This window comes from Triturus cristatus, chromosome 3_2, assembly GCF_964204655.1.
Source record: "Triturus cristatus chromosome 3_2, aTriCri1.1, whole genome shotgun sequence".
NCBI classification, from domain to species: Eukaryota; Metazoa; Chordata; class Amphibia; order Caudata; family Salamandridae; genus Triturus; species Triturus cristatus.
The window spans coordinates 310,659,680-310,673,776 of NC_140584.1; the positions used below are offsets into that span (position 1 = coordinate 310,659,680).

The following is a 14,097-nucleotide window of genomic DNA, read 5'->3' on the forward strand; positions in this document are numbered from 1 at the left end:
AGGCACAAGTTGCAGACTTTATGCAAGTCGGTGCACGGATAGTTGGAGTGGCACAGAGGACAGAATTGACATGGAGTCAGTTCCATCGGCAGAAGACTCTATACTATGAAACGGAGTGTAAGTCGACTGACGCGGATTGGCCCGAAGGCCGCCAATGACTTCTTCTATACTGAAGATAGTGTTTTACTATTTTTCGAGACGCAAACAATATGAAACGTGTATGAAACCATACCAACGAGGGTACAGTGTGTTTGCGCACCGAGGGGATCCCGAAGAATGGTTGCAATCTGGAGCGCCACAAACCACGTCCGAACCCGATGGCGGAAAGAAAACAATAACAATGGAGTCACAGCACATGCGCACAATCACCAAAATGAGGAGTCACCTTACCTCATCACTAGATGGCAGGAGTATGCAAAGCATGTGTATCTACAGCACACATGCCTTGAACACAAAATTGACTCCGTGTTGATCCCAGAGGATGACTGAATACATGGGTGGAGGGAAAGACACTGATGAGGGGAGAGGTCGTTTGGAGGGAGGTACTTTGAAATATACTACATTCTACAGCCCAGTACTACCCTCCACGCTCTCCTTGAACAGTCTTATCAACGTCCCCTTTACTCACTATTAAATTCAACAATGTCAGAACAAATGCTTGCACATCCTTTGCATTGTTGCTAGTGCAGAAGCGTATCTTATACTTCTGATTTCAATTCCCTCCCCAACCACCAGCTATCTACATTGGCACCTTTTGGGTCTGTTTCTGATGGTCTTCTTGAGTGGGTAGGTCTGCCAGGTATCGTTCCAGAGTTTCGATTCTCTGCTGCTTCTCACGGTTCTGCTCATTTTCCTTCTGGCATTTCTTCTTCAAGTTGTTAATGTGCTTGTCCCTTCCCTTTACCTGTAATAAATTAGAATGCCTTTCTTAGAGCATGGTTCCTTCTGCTTTGCATCTCACAGAGACTATACAATACTTTCCCGGTTTCAGAGCAAGATCTACATCCCAAAACACTAAACCTGTACAGTCCACCAAAAAAAAACTAAAGATCTAGTTTCATACCCGCTCTTCTTGCTTCTTAAGCTCCTGTTCATGCTTCTGGGTGACTGCCTGAAGGGTATCATTGAAGGATTTGTTATTTGCCTCTACCGCAGCCAACTTCTGCTCTAGCTCCACCTTCTCCTTCTTGAAGGATTCATACTGCTCAGCAAACTGTGCTCTCAGAAACGTGTTCTCTCGCTGCATTTCCTGAATACACAAGTACACAAAAATATTCATTAGGCTCTGAGATCATCAGAGCATTACTCAACAGGCCAAACATATGCTATTTCTTCATATTTCATGAATGCACAAAACAAGACATTGTCAGGCCAGGGTACCAGCTTGAAAACTGTTTCGGCAGAATGTTACGCACTACTGGGATACATTTATTATGGCAATAGAGATTAGCCTTATTTGTTCGTTTTACATACAGAGCATGGACCAAAGGAACTAAGAAAAGAATCCTAGCTGACCAAGAGGGTATGTAAATAACCTCATCTAGCTGCAACAGCCTCTTAAAGGAAAGCAAAAAGGTGTGGGATGTGCATGAAAATAGTAGGAAGTATCTGAATTGGTAAGTAGAACTTTTAGAATATTCTGTAAATCAACTTCAAGTGAAGGCCTTCATCATCTGTAAGCTGCAGTCGCTGTCCTAAGACTTTGTATCAACTTGTAAGCTGTTGAGGAGTTCATTTGTCCTTTTAACATACAAGAACAAGGACTCCAGCCTTGGCCCAAACACCAATTCCTTCGACAATTTCTCTTGCAGCTTGTGTCCCCGATAAGAAAAACCAACACAATACGATTTATGTGATAGCCATCATAACGAAGAATCAACAAAACTTGAAGGCCCTACAAGAAGAAATAATCCAACTATTACAAAGAGCAATCACAGAGCTGGTGTCAGATCCAGAGAAACATCAAGGGTTTTACTTAAGATCTTTTCTCAAATCGAAAGATAGCTTGGGAACCACACCCTATTCTAGATCGGAGAGCACTGAACTAGTTGATAAGCAAACAAATCTTCCAAATGACTTCGTTGGTAAATGCTCTTCAATCAGGATTTTTTTTTTTTGCATCAATAGATCTAGAAGATGCGCACTTCCACCCATCACAAAATTAAAATACTTACACTTTATAGTGGATGAGCATCACTACCAGCTCAAAGCACTCTGTGCCTAAAGTCAGCAACCAGAGATTTTGCAAAATGCCTACTTCGGAGTCCAATAACTTGCGAGGGCGTCACGTATCTCGACGATTGGCTTATCAAAGGTCGGTCATGAAACAAACCGTCTGACCAGACACCATCTCTCCTAAAAGAATTGGGTCGAACGCCTTAATAAGATAAAATCACTAACCAGGACAGCAGATTGGATTTTTAGGGAAAGCATTGGTGCAGATTTCCTGAAGGTTTATTCATCTCAGAAAAAAGAGAAAGACTAATAACTCTGGTCCAAGATATAAACACAAGGACGTAGATTAGTGAGTTCTTCTAGGGATTGTGTGTTTTGCATTCTTCTCATCCCAGTTGAGAATGAGAGCCTTGCAAGAGCTATAACTAGACATGGAGGGAAAGCAGATCTCAGGCGAATGAGACAACTGCACTCAAACAGTAGAAATGAAGCAGGCCATGACTTCGTGGATGAACAAAGAAAATGCATATGTGAGGTAGGATCTATATTAATTGCACCCATGATTCCAACTGACAGGGGTCTCATTCAAAGGCTGGGTTCCACATTAAAAAAATAAAAACGTTCCAAAAGCAACTTTTGATCTCCAAAATAGAAAAACTGGGCATAAACATATAGGAGTTAAAGGCAGTCAGACACAAAGGCGTTCCTGCCACTAGTTTCCCACCTGATGTCAAAATATGGCCCAACAACATGGTAAACCTATAAAGTAAGAAAGGAGTAACCAAATCAAAGCAGAAAAGCTTAACTGCTTTGGCATTGTATGCTGCGTCACAAGTTCAGTCCAACAGTGAACATGTTTGAGGATTACAAAATGAGGCGGTAGCTACCTTAAGCAGAACATATGTAGATTGCAACAAATAGGAGCTGGACCAGAGACAACTGGCCTTGTTATTTCAAAGAAGGGTTAAACAACCTTAGGATCTGTTTGCCACGCTGGAGAACGCCAAAGCTATACAAGCAGGTTGCAGTAGCCAGACACCGAAAGCGAAGAGATTTAGGTTGCCATGTCCGGTACATTTGCGTATGCTTTTCCCCAATCCTCCATTTCCAGAAAGTATTAAGAGCTGAAAAAGGAACTAAGCTACTATTAATTTCCCTTGAGCGGGCCTGGCAACTTTTGTTCAGAAAGCTATGGAATAAGTCATTAGAAATGCCGTTTCAATGCAAATAAGAAAGAATGTTTTCTTACCTGTAAACTTATTCCTCCTTTAAGAGAATCTTCATTGAATTCATAAGCACAAAGCAGTCCAGCCCACATGAGAAAACCGCCCACACAAGACCCAGGAGCACTTTGTCCAGAGCCACTTTTTGTGCAGTTTCTTCAGCTTACTTCAGAAAGTCCAGGTGACAAAAATGTATAATTTAGCAGCCCCAAAAAATTAAATAAATAAATAAATAAATAAATAAATAGCCTATGGGCCTAATTTAGTTCAGTGAACGGGTTACTCCGTCAGAACAATGACCGATATCTCGTCTGCCGAAATATAAATCCCATAGGATAAAATGGGATTTATATATTTCGGCGGATAGGATATCCGTCACCGAGCTCTAAATCAGATCCTATATTGCCAAGGTCATTAATTTGCTTTAAAATAGGGAAGAGGTTTCACAAAAGCCTGAAAAATATCACTAAAAGGAGGAAGTGATTTTTTTTAAAATAGCATTCAAACCTTATTATCTTTGTTAACCAATGTTATTATGTCTTATCCTATAAAACACAAAGATCACTACAGTCAAACCAACCAGGGCACAGACAACCCCGCAATGCACATAGATAGGTCTATCATTTATGTAGACCCAAACCATGAAATTCCCACCATTTGCCCCAAATCTTCCCATGCTTTTGTGGCCATATAAAGGGTTTATCTTGTTGGACGTACCAGTCCACTCCTGCGCCTGCAAAGCGGCCAATGCTGGTGTGGGGTGTGTACTTGGAATTCCACTCCCGGGCGATGTCCCTCTTAGCAACCAGTTTGGTTCCCCCACAAACACATGTTTCAGCCTTGGTTCCTTCCAGCAAGCCCAGGTGGTCAACTTTCTTGGAGAGCGCTAAAAGACAGTCAAGGACTCGTGAAAAAGATCTGCACCCGACAACAAGGAGCGAAAGCAGTTGGGTTACGAAACCTACCAGCCTGTTTGAGACACTGAGGGGGTCATGTAGGTTAGCTGGAGATAGTGGAGTTGGATCAACCTGAGGCACGTGGAATTGGCAAGTTCCCATGGGGCCATTCTAGCTGCCCTCTAGTCAGTGTCATCTAGTTTCCCAACCCAGGCCTCCTACCTCAGTTTCAGCCTTGCAAACCAGTCGGGGAAACAGATCAGAGAATAGTAAACCTGCGAGATTGTGCCTTTGGAAAGCCTACCAGTTAGCAGTTCAGCATTCAGGGGGCTAAAGTTTGGTATTTCGGTATCTAAAGCAAGGTGACCTGTGAAAGCATACTGTTGTAGGGACTTGTGAAATTGGGTACTAGAGAGTTAATACTGCTCTTGTAGAGTTTGGAACATCTGAGCTGGGTGATTCCCATCTTGTCCATTTTTGCAAACTCATCCAGGCATGCAGTGTGATGCAGCCATGTGCCGAACCAGAGAGGAGTCATGCCCATCAATCTACGGTTTCAGCCCGAAAGGCAAAGCACCGCCCTTCAGATCAAGAACACATCTCATGTAATGTCTGGGGAGAAGGGGGGAGAATCTTGAGCACCGTACAGGAGGCCCATAATTTGATCAAGTCCGAACAGAGCCAACTTGGCTCAGTAGGCTGGATCACTCCAACACCCATCAAGCCAGTTGTTAACCACAATCACCTGGAAGGCAATGTAGTAACTGTGCAGATCTGCCATTCCCATACCGCTGTCATAGGGTGATTGTAAGAAACTGCCAAAGGAGATATGGGGCCGGCCCCCAGCCCAGAAGAAGGGACGAATGATAGAGAGAAGGACAGAAAACCATTGAGTGGGAATAGAAAGGGGGAAATCTTGGAAGACATGCAGGACACTAGGCAGCACCATCATCTGGAAGCCAGCCACACGCGCAAGGATGTGGAGGGGTAGACGCCTCCATCCCTGAAGATCTGTCCTCATTTAAGCCACCAGGGGAGTTGGGTTAAGGCTCCAAGTCAGCTGGGGGAGCAAAGAGATATGGATTCTGAGATACTGGAATGCCAGACAACGTACAGGGATTGTAGAATGCCAGGAGGAAACACTAAAATCACCTCATACAGGGAACGTTAGAAATTTGGTTTCTGGTTGGCAAAAGTATGCACCCTGTCCAAGCAGGAACCACAACCCTAGTCAGGGTAAGTTAGTAACACACTGTACATTAACCGGTGCTCACCCTTTGGTGCTTGGCACAGAGCAGTCAGGCTTAATTAAGAGGCAATGTGTAAAGTATTTGTGCACAGCACACAGAAACAGTGAAAACACCACAAAAGGACTCCAAACCAGTTTAGAAGAAAAAACAATATTTTTTTTTTTTAGTAAAACCAGACCTAAACGACAAAAAATTCAATATGTACAAGTCAAAATATGATTTTTTTCAAGAATAAACAGTTTTTCAGTGCTTAGAAGCAGATACCGCTAACCGGGGCTGTCTGGTTGGGCATGACCAGGGCAAATCCATAAGTACATGCTGGCCGAGATGGAGCACGGACCAGATACAGGAGCCACGCATGCCCGCTGAGCAGTACCATGGATGAGTCGATGTAGAGGACGATGCGCGCAGCAACGGAGGCGATGCGTCGCCGTTAGTAGAGATGTAAGAGATGCATCGTTCTGAGCTGTGCAGAGTCGAGGTGGTGTCGAGAGTCAAGATGCGATGGACATCGAGAAGATGCGTTGTTGAATCGCTGGGCTGTAAACTATGCGATGCGTTGGTGCCTAGCTGTGCAAAGTCGGAGATGCGTTAGAACCAGAGGACGATGTGCTACATAGTCTGCGATTGCCGCAGTTTGGGCAGTAGGGGCCATGCGGCCTTTGTCAAAGGAAATGCACCTGTTCCAATCGGCACAACGTCAATGTGTGTATTTTCTTCGGTTGCAGCACAGATACTCACTTCCAAGGTCCCAGGACTGTATTGGCACCACTTGGCAACGCAGGACTTACAGCAGGCAGAGTTTAGGTGCGGATTATAAGTTGCAGGGGGAAGTCTTTGATATCCCAGAGACTTCAGAAACAGGAGGCAAGCCAAAAGGCTTTGGAGATACTTAGGACTGTAACTGACTCTACATCCCAAAACCTCACTCACAGGCAATAAGCAGCAGACCAACACAACAAAGCAGTTCAGCAAAGTGGTAGTCCCTCCTGGCAGCAACAGCAGTCCTCCCTCCTGGTACAATGCTCTCAGTTCTGGAAGTGTTCCGAGTGCATGGTTTCAGAGGTCCAGTACTTCTATCCAGTTGGGCCTTTGAAGTAGGGAAACTTCAAAGAGATGCTTTGAAGTGCACATGACCGTGCCTTTCCAAACTGGGCTCCAGACTCACTACAGGGGGGTAAGCAGCCCTTTGCGTGGTAATAGGAACACAGCCCTTTCAGATATAAAGTTTCAGTAGCTTTCTCCCATCTTGCTCAGGATGGCCCATCAACATCACAGATACTCAATCACACCTACCCTTCCTTTGTGTGTGGCTGTCTAGAGGGAAGGCAGGAAGCCAGCGGTCACCTAACACAGACATGTAACCCAGAGACAGGCAGAAGGCACCAAATAGACTATAAGAAAAAATAAACTTACTAACAGTGGCGTTTTCAGAACTGCAATTTAAAACCAAACTTCACAAGAAGTTAGTGTTTAAATTGTGATTCCAGAGACACCAAATTTGGTGTTCGTATATTTTACCAATTGGAAACCAGTTATAAAATCTAATAAGGCAGCCCCAATTTTATTCCATGCGAGAGATGGGCCTTGCAGTAGTAAAAAACACAAATTTAAGAGTTTTCACAACCAGAACATGGAAAACTTAGAAGTACATGTCCTTTTTAAATACATTGCACACTGCCCATGGGCTGTCCAGGGCCTATCTTAGGAGTGAACTATAGGTAGTAAAAAGGAAGATTTAGGCCTGGCAAGTAGGTTAATTTGCCAGGTCACCGTGGTAGTTTAAAAATACTCAGACAGGCTTCACTGTGACAGACCTGAGACATGTTTACAGGGGGGAGGAGAAATATCCTGTTTGTCCGACATTCAAGAGGTCCGGGAGCAGTCGCATAGGACCCAGGAGGAATCCATTTCCTGTCATAAGCAGACAAAAAGGATATTTCTCCTCCCCCTGCCCCCATGGGGCAAGTAGTCCATAGAATTAGGGCTTCACCGTTGGAAGCCATCTAGGAAGTGGAGAGTGGCCTTTGCCACACCCGCGCAGTGGTAGTATCTTGCCACCAGTTGGTAAGAACAGAGCCCCCTGTTAACTTAGGTCCTGATGAATGCCTTGGACCCAATTGGGCCGACACAGCATAAACATGTTGACCACTCACGAGACGGTTAGGGGACACTAACTACCCCATTCACCGTCCTATACTTTTAATATCATATAGTTATCAGTCACATTAAAATAGCACTTCTGATAACCATAATGATTTTTAAATCCACTCACAATATCACAGGCCCCCACTTAATCATTTAGAATTGCATCCCTGTCGTCCGGTGTATGCCCTCCCTCTATCAAATGAAGGTTTTAGAGGGCGAGGACTGGCCGATGATGAAGCATGACACCAGGTGGTGTGTGAGACCAGTCCGTAACTTTTTGTGAGATGCCCACACTCACGACGTTCTCGTAACTTATTTGGGTTATCACACTAGGAGCAGCTTTTTGTGGTAAATATTTAATATTGGAGGCTGCTAGCTCCTAGAACCCCATGCCTCTTGTTCCCTCCTCCACACATGTAGTGGAGCCCTTTTGTGATTAGACTTAAAATGAGCACCCCAGCCTTCTAGGGACGCATCTGTTGTGACAGTATAGTCTGGAACCTATGCCAGAAAGGACTTTGGAAAGTCTACTTGGAACTGGAGAAGGGGACCAAGAGCACGGACTACCAGCCTCGGATTAAAAAGTGTAGGTTATTACCCACCACCATAACTTCAATCTTACTATCATTTAGCGTGAGGCAGTTTTTGCCCATCAAGCCAGCCAAAGATGATACTTCCTTAGCTGCCCAAATGTATTAGCCTGATCAGGCGATAGTGAGATAACCAGGTGAATGCCATTTGAATAAGAGATGGCAGATATTGTGAAATCTTTTGCAGTTACTGTGAACTGGTGAACGTGTATATTAAAAAGGATCAACTCAGAGGCGTGGTTTTCAATTGCTCAGGTACACGTTTGTGGGGCAGAAAATTAAATCGTTTGACTAGTATAAATGGGATTTCCATCTACAAGAAACTTACCATATGCAAATTTCCAACTACGACACTGTTATGCAACCTGGATATATAGAGCCAGCATGTAAAAATCTCACTCAATAGAAATCAGTACTTTCACTGCAGTATAGGCTGCAATAATCTTTTTTGAAGATCTATGCTGCGCATTGGCGAGAACCCCTGCATACAATGGCAATGTATGAAACATTGGCAGTGTGCACTAAATGGCTCCATCACGGAATGTTAATGGCAATTGTAGATGGATATACCGTTTTTATGTAAGAGTGTTAAGAACAGAGTGTATGTATAAAAATATGATGTTATGACATATCACCCCCATGAAAGTGAAGCATATGCATAGTGGTTCATTGGGTCTATGATGGGAAAATTGTGGTATGGAAGGTGTGATTTACATATCTAGTGTCAAGCCAGAGGTTAAAGATGTTTTGTAAAGAGGTTCTAAGTCATATTAAATTGGGTATCCAATCCAAGCTGACCCAGCGATAGTGCTACAAGGGATTCAGCCTGCCGAGATTAAGACTCTTAATATAGACTGGAGAAAAATTATGAATGGAACTAGCCTCCAAACAGCCGATTTCCCAAGAATGGAAATCAATGACTATACCAATACAAGAGTGGGCGATTAAATTATGGACAATGTTAGAGATGAAAAAATTAACATGGGAACTGAATGATATGGAGAGTAAATACGATGCCATAAGGCGCCCATTGGTTAACTATCTGGAGGAGGGATGTAGGTTTTTGAAATTACCCCAATCACTGAGATCATGGAGATTAACCAACAGGTAAGATTTTGATTTCTGTCACAAGATATAACAACGCCTAAGTTAGTAGCTTTATTAAGCTTAAGAAGCTAAACCGTGATTGGTATTCTCTGTGTCAAGTGTTTCACCCATTGTTTGAGGGTGGCGGTATTTTGGGATGTAATTGATGCATTTGCATATTCGGGAAATCAATAAAGTACTTTGAAGAGAAAGGAAATAAACTAGATGGTTGAGCTTAAAGAGGATCCCTGTGGAAAGCCGCAAGCCAAAGGGTAGAGTTGTGGAACAGAAGGGAATTGCACCGGGTCCTCTCTGCAGGCTCACCCCCAAACGCTTTGCCTTCACCCAACCAGATTTTCTGAATTCCCTTTTTTAGTTGGCATTATGACAACCAGTGCTCGAGTGCTAGTACTTTATCCCTAAAACATGGTATAATTGGCTTACACCGGATTGGCAAATTTAATTTACTTATACGTTTCTAGTATGTGGTACTACATGTGCTCAGGGCCTGTAAATCAAATGCTACTAGTGGACATGCAGCACTCACCGCGCCACCCACTTAACATGTCTCGGGCCTGCCATTGCAGCCTGTTCTGCAGTTTCAAACCTGCCATTTTGATCTGGCTAAATAAACATTTTTCCAGGCTAAAACCTTCCCTTTTAACACATACAAGTCACTGCTAAAGTAGGCCCTAGACATGTTCTAGTAGTAAAAGCCTTCTTAATATGTGTTTTTCACTACTCCAAGACCCATCTCGCACACTGCAACATTGAGTTACCTTACTACATTTAATAGGTGCTAATTTTTTTTAATTTTTTTTTATTAGAAACCGTTAGTAGACAATAAAATACAGACAAGGGCCTACAACCACCAAGGCCGGCCGCTATAGAGCCCGAGGGCCCGCAATGCAACGCCACACATTCACACGAGCCACAGGCGAAGCTCCCGGCTGTCCGGGAGCACATATAGCAGGCCGTGGCCATAGGCCAGGAGCAATCGGAAAAAACAGTTTCATTTTCTATTAAATACAAAACACACTCAAGGCAATGAGAGTCCGAAATAGCAGCGTGCTCTTCCCAGGACGGGGAACTACGTACAGTGTCCATAGCAGTTCTTGTCCGGAAGTGGTAGTGGGTGGCAACGGGAAGACAAAGCATGGAACACACCTCACACAATCCCGCAGAATGCGTGGCTAGGGGGACAGAGCGATATCGACCTAGGTGCTAAATTTTGATTGGGAGCAGGTAGGAATGTCATGTTTAGACTACAAAGCCAACTTTACCATTTGAAAGGACTTTAAATTGCAATTCATTTAATTCACTATTCCGATAATGCCACTTTTAGAAAGTTGGCATTTTCTACCTCAACCATTTGGTGCCCGTTGCCAGGGTCCTGGTTCACATGACTGTAAATCGCTCTACTGTTGGGGTTTGTATCAGTGGCGGCCGCTTGCATAGAAAAGTGGTGAGGGCAGTGCGGGGGGGGAGGGGGGGGGTTTAAAAACAAAAAATCCCTTGCCTGCTGCCACCCGCCGGGCTATTCAGCTCCTGATGCACAGAAGCTGCACACACAGGCTCCCCTGCACCAATCCAGATGCTGCTCTCATGCTGGTATTATCCAGCATGAGAGAAGTGTCGGGATTGGGCGGAGCGGGCTGGTTTCATGCTCCAGCAGGAACTGGGAACATGTGATCTTGAGTCATGCTGATAACTCCAAGCAACAGCCTGGAGATATCCAAGACAGCCAGCTAAACCTACATGCCAACTTGGTGCCCTGGGCCCACCACTCCTACTGCTGATGGCCCCACCCTCAAGACTCTGTTGTGGCTCCCTCCGACATGTAAAATAAAGTGATAAAGTAGTTTTATTAACTGCTTTATCATCATTTGACAGGTTTTCATGCTAGTTCCAGCACACCAGGTATGTACATTCCTACAAGAGAGTAAGACAAATGGGACTGGGTGTAGACAGGATGGTTGGGGCAGAGCCGTTCCCTGCCCCACTTAAATTCCATAGGGCTTTCCTCCAGCACACACAAAGGAACACAACAATAGTATTAGGTCACCTCAGACTTCTTGGCGCCTATGCAAATCAGGGGCTGACCTCTTGTTCTGTGCTACAGGGACACAACAAGTTCCAGAGGCCTTCTTGGACCTGCCCAGATGCAACTGGACCTGCCTGAGCCTTGCTGGCTTCGGCTAGGCAATCACAGATTCCCCACCCCCCCTCCCAAGAAGTACCATCCAGGTCCTGCACACTTGGCTGGCATCAGAGTGCACTCCTCTTCAAGAAAAGGCAAAATCCAGAAGTTTTGTGCTCCTCACAACTGCAAACCAGGCTGGTTTCGCACAACTTTGCGCCCACGATGATCAGCACAAAGCTCAGGTGAGTCCACCTCTTCGAGCTACAACACCCGCCAGCGGCGAGATCTGCACTTCACGCTACAGCAAAAAGAGCCGGAGCTGACCGCCAATGCGAAGCTCCTGCAATGACCGTTGGCAACCCCCGACCGGATCTTCGCGCTACAGCGATCATCCACAATTCTCTCTGTACTCCTCGCAGCTTCCTTTCCCGCAAACTGGACTCTTAACGCCAGACTTTGAGAAGGTATGTTTTTCAGCAGAACTAACCTGGTCCCTGTATCTGGCCCACGGTCAGCCTCAACTTGTGACTTAACCCCAGTCTAGCAAGACCACATAACCATGAGTGTCGCTTTGTGCTTTCTAGTCACTATACTTACCTAAAACTTTGAAATTCAGTATCCGCTGTTCTACGGATTGCGTTTTTGTCCCATTTTATTTATTACATTTCACTCTAGTTATCGAAACTGGTTTAGGATTTTTCTTATGCTTGTTTTTCACTTTGTTACTGTTTGTGTGCAGCATACATACTTTACACATGGCCTCTAGGTTAAGCAGGACTGCTTTGTGCCAAGCTACCAGAGGTTAAGCACAGGTTAATTTAGTGGCTCCTGGCTCACCCAGACAAGGATTGTGGGTGTAGCCAGAGTGGGGATTCCACCCCTCTCATCCAATTACTAGATGTCTTACAAAGATATCAAAGGCTTAGAAACATTGATTTTTGTAAAAAGGAATCAATTCCCATTCTTACTATTAATCCCAGTCAAGGAGTCTGCCTAGAAAGTGGATAAGGGACAATTCCAAGGCGGCACAAAGCAGAAATATGGCTGCAGATCTGCCTTGATCCAGATTCCATCCAAGTTCTTCAGAGACTGCAAGCAGGACAGATGCCGTGGCAATGCATTTGGAAACCAGACAGGGAAGATTAGAGCAATCCTCAAGATAATTCAAAAGTTGGCAATTATTAGGTTTCTCCAGAAACTTAGTAGTGAGAAGGAGGGATATTGGACGATAATTTTCCAAAGAAGCAAGGTCCAATGGCTTTTTCTGTAAAGGTTGCCCAAGGCATGCTTCCAGACATAGGGACCACCGCTGCAGTGATGGAATTATCGAATAAAGTCCATCATAACAGGATGGATAACAGAAGTTCCTTTATTGATGACATGAGAGGGAGCGGAATAAAAGGGAAAGCTTGATTTTTCCAAGCTAGCTAGGGCTTCAAAGTTGGCTGAATGGGACGGACGAACAAGTTACTTACCTTCGGTAACGCTTTTTCTGGTGGATACAGTATCTATCTGCCTGTGGATTCCTCACCTTGTGAATATCCCCTGCGCCAGCATTCCACGGAACTTTTCTTTCCCAGCACTCCACGTCGACGTGGGCGACGTCACAATGCATCGGCTCCGCACGACGTCACCGGAGCCATAAGAAGCCCACGTCGGCGTGATGACGTCAGTTCCACCCATTTTTTCCGTGCCTTCGAGGCGAACAGGTGAACCAACGACATCTCCAAGTATACACAGTATACCAACATATATACACAGCATACAAATAAAAGAAATGCTAAACAAACCAGCATTGCCAACAAATGCACAAGAAAATATCAAAACATTCTCACAAGACCTCTTTCATGGTATACAAAGGTGGACAACGGGGAGGTGGGTGGGTCAGTGAGGAATCCATAGGCGGATACTGTATCCACCAGAAAAAGCGTTACCGAAGGTAAGTAACTTGTTCTTCTGATGGATACATCTGCCAGTGGATTCCTCACCTTGTGAATAGATTCCCACAGCAGTCCCCACTCCCAGAGGAGGGTGTCCACCTTCCTACACCAGAAAGTCTTGCAACACAGAGCGCGCAAAGTGGCCCTCCCTCCTCATCTCTGAGTCCAAGCAATAATGCTTTGCGAAAGTATGTAGGGAGGCCCAAGTCGCAGCTTTACAAATATCTGCCACAGGAACACCCCGGGCCAAAGCAGATGTAGATGATTTTGCTCTAGTCGAATGAGCTCTAATGCCCTCAGGAGGAGTCTTACCAGCCAGGGCGTAGCAGATCTTGATGGCAAGGATGATCCATGTCGATAGTGTGCGCTTGTGCACCGCTCTACCCTTCGAATGACCAACATAGCCAACGAAGAGTTGATCATCTAGACGAAAGTCTTTAGTCCTGTCCAGATAAAAACTCACAGCCCTCTTCGGGTCCAGGCGATGGAGTCTTTCCTCCTCTTTGGAAGGATGTGGAGGAGGATAAAAAACAGGGAGAGTAATAGACTGCCCCAAACGGAACGGAGTAACAACTTTTGGCAGGAAGGCAGCCCTGGTCCTAAGAACCATCCTGTCTGCCACAGGAACACCCCGGGCCAAAGCAGA

The 14,097-nt window shown here is 44.9% G+C and overlaps 1 protein-coding gene across 2 annotated transcripts in view; it reads right to left on the reverse strand.

Moving 5' to 3' along the window:
• CEP85 (centrosomal protein 85) overlaps positions 1-14,097 on the reverse strand; it is a 300,410-nt gene that overhangs the window by 211,396 nt on the left and 74,917 nt on the right. For both annotated transcript variants that reach the window (XM_085647752.1, XM_085647753.1), the window contains exons 7-8: positions 1,064-1,249; positions 752-904 (exon numbers count right to left, since the gene is read on the reverse strand). In XM_085647752.1, coding sequence (XP_085503878.1) covers positions 752-904; positions 1,064-1,249 — 339 coding nt within the window. The remainder of the gene's footprint in view (positions 1-751; positions 905-1,063; positions 1,250-14,097) is intronic.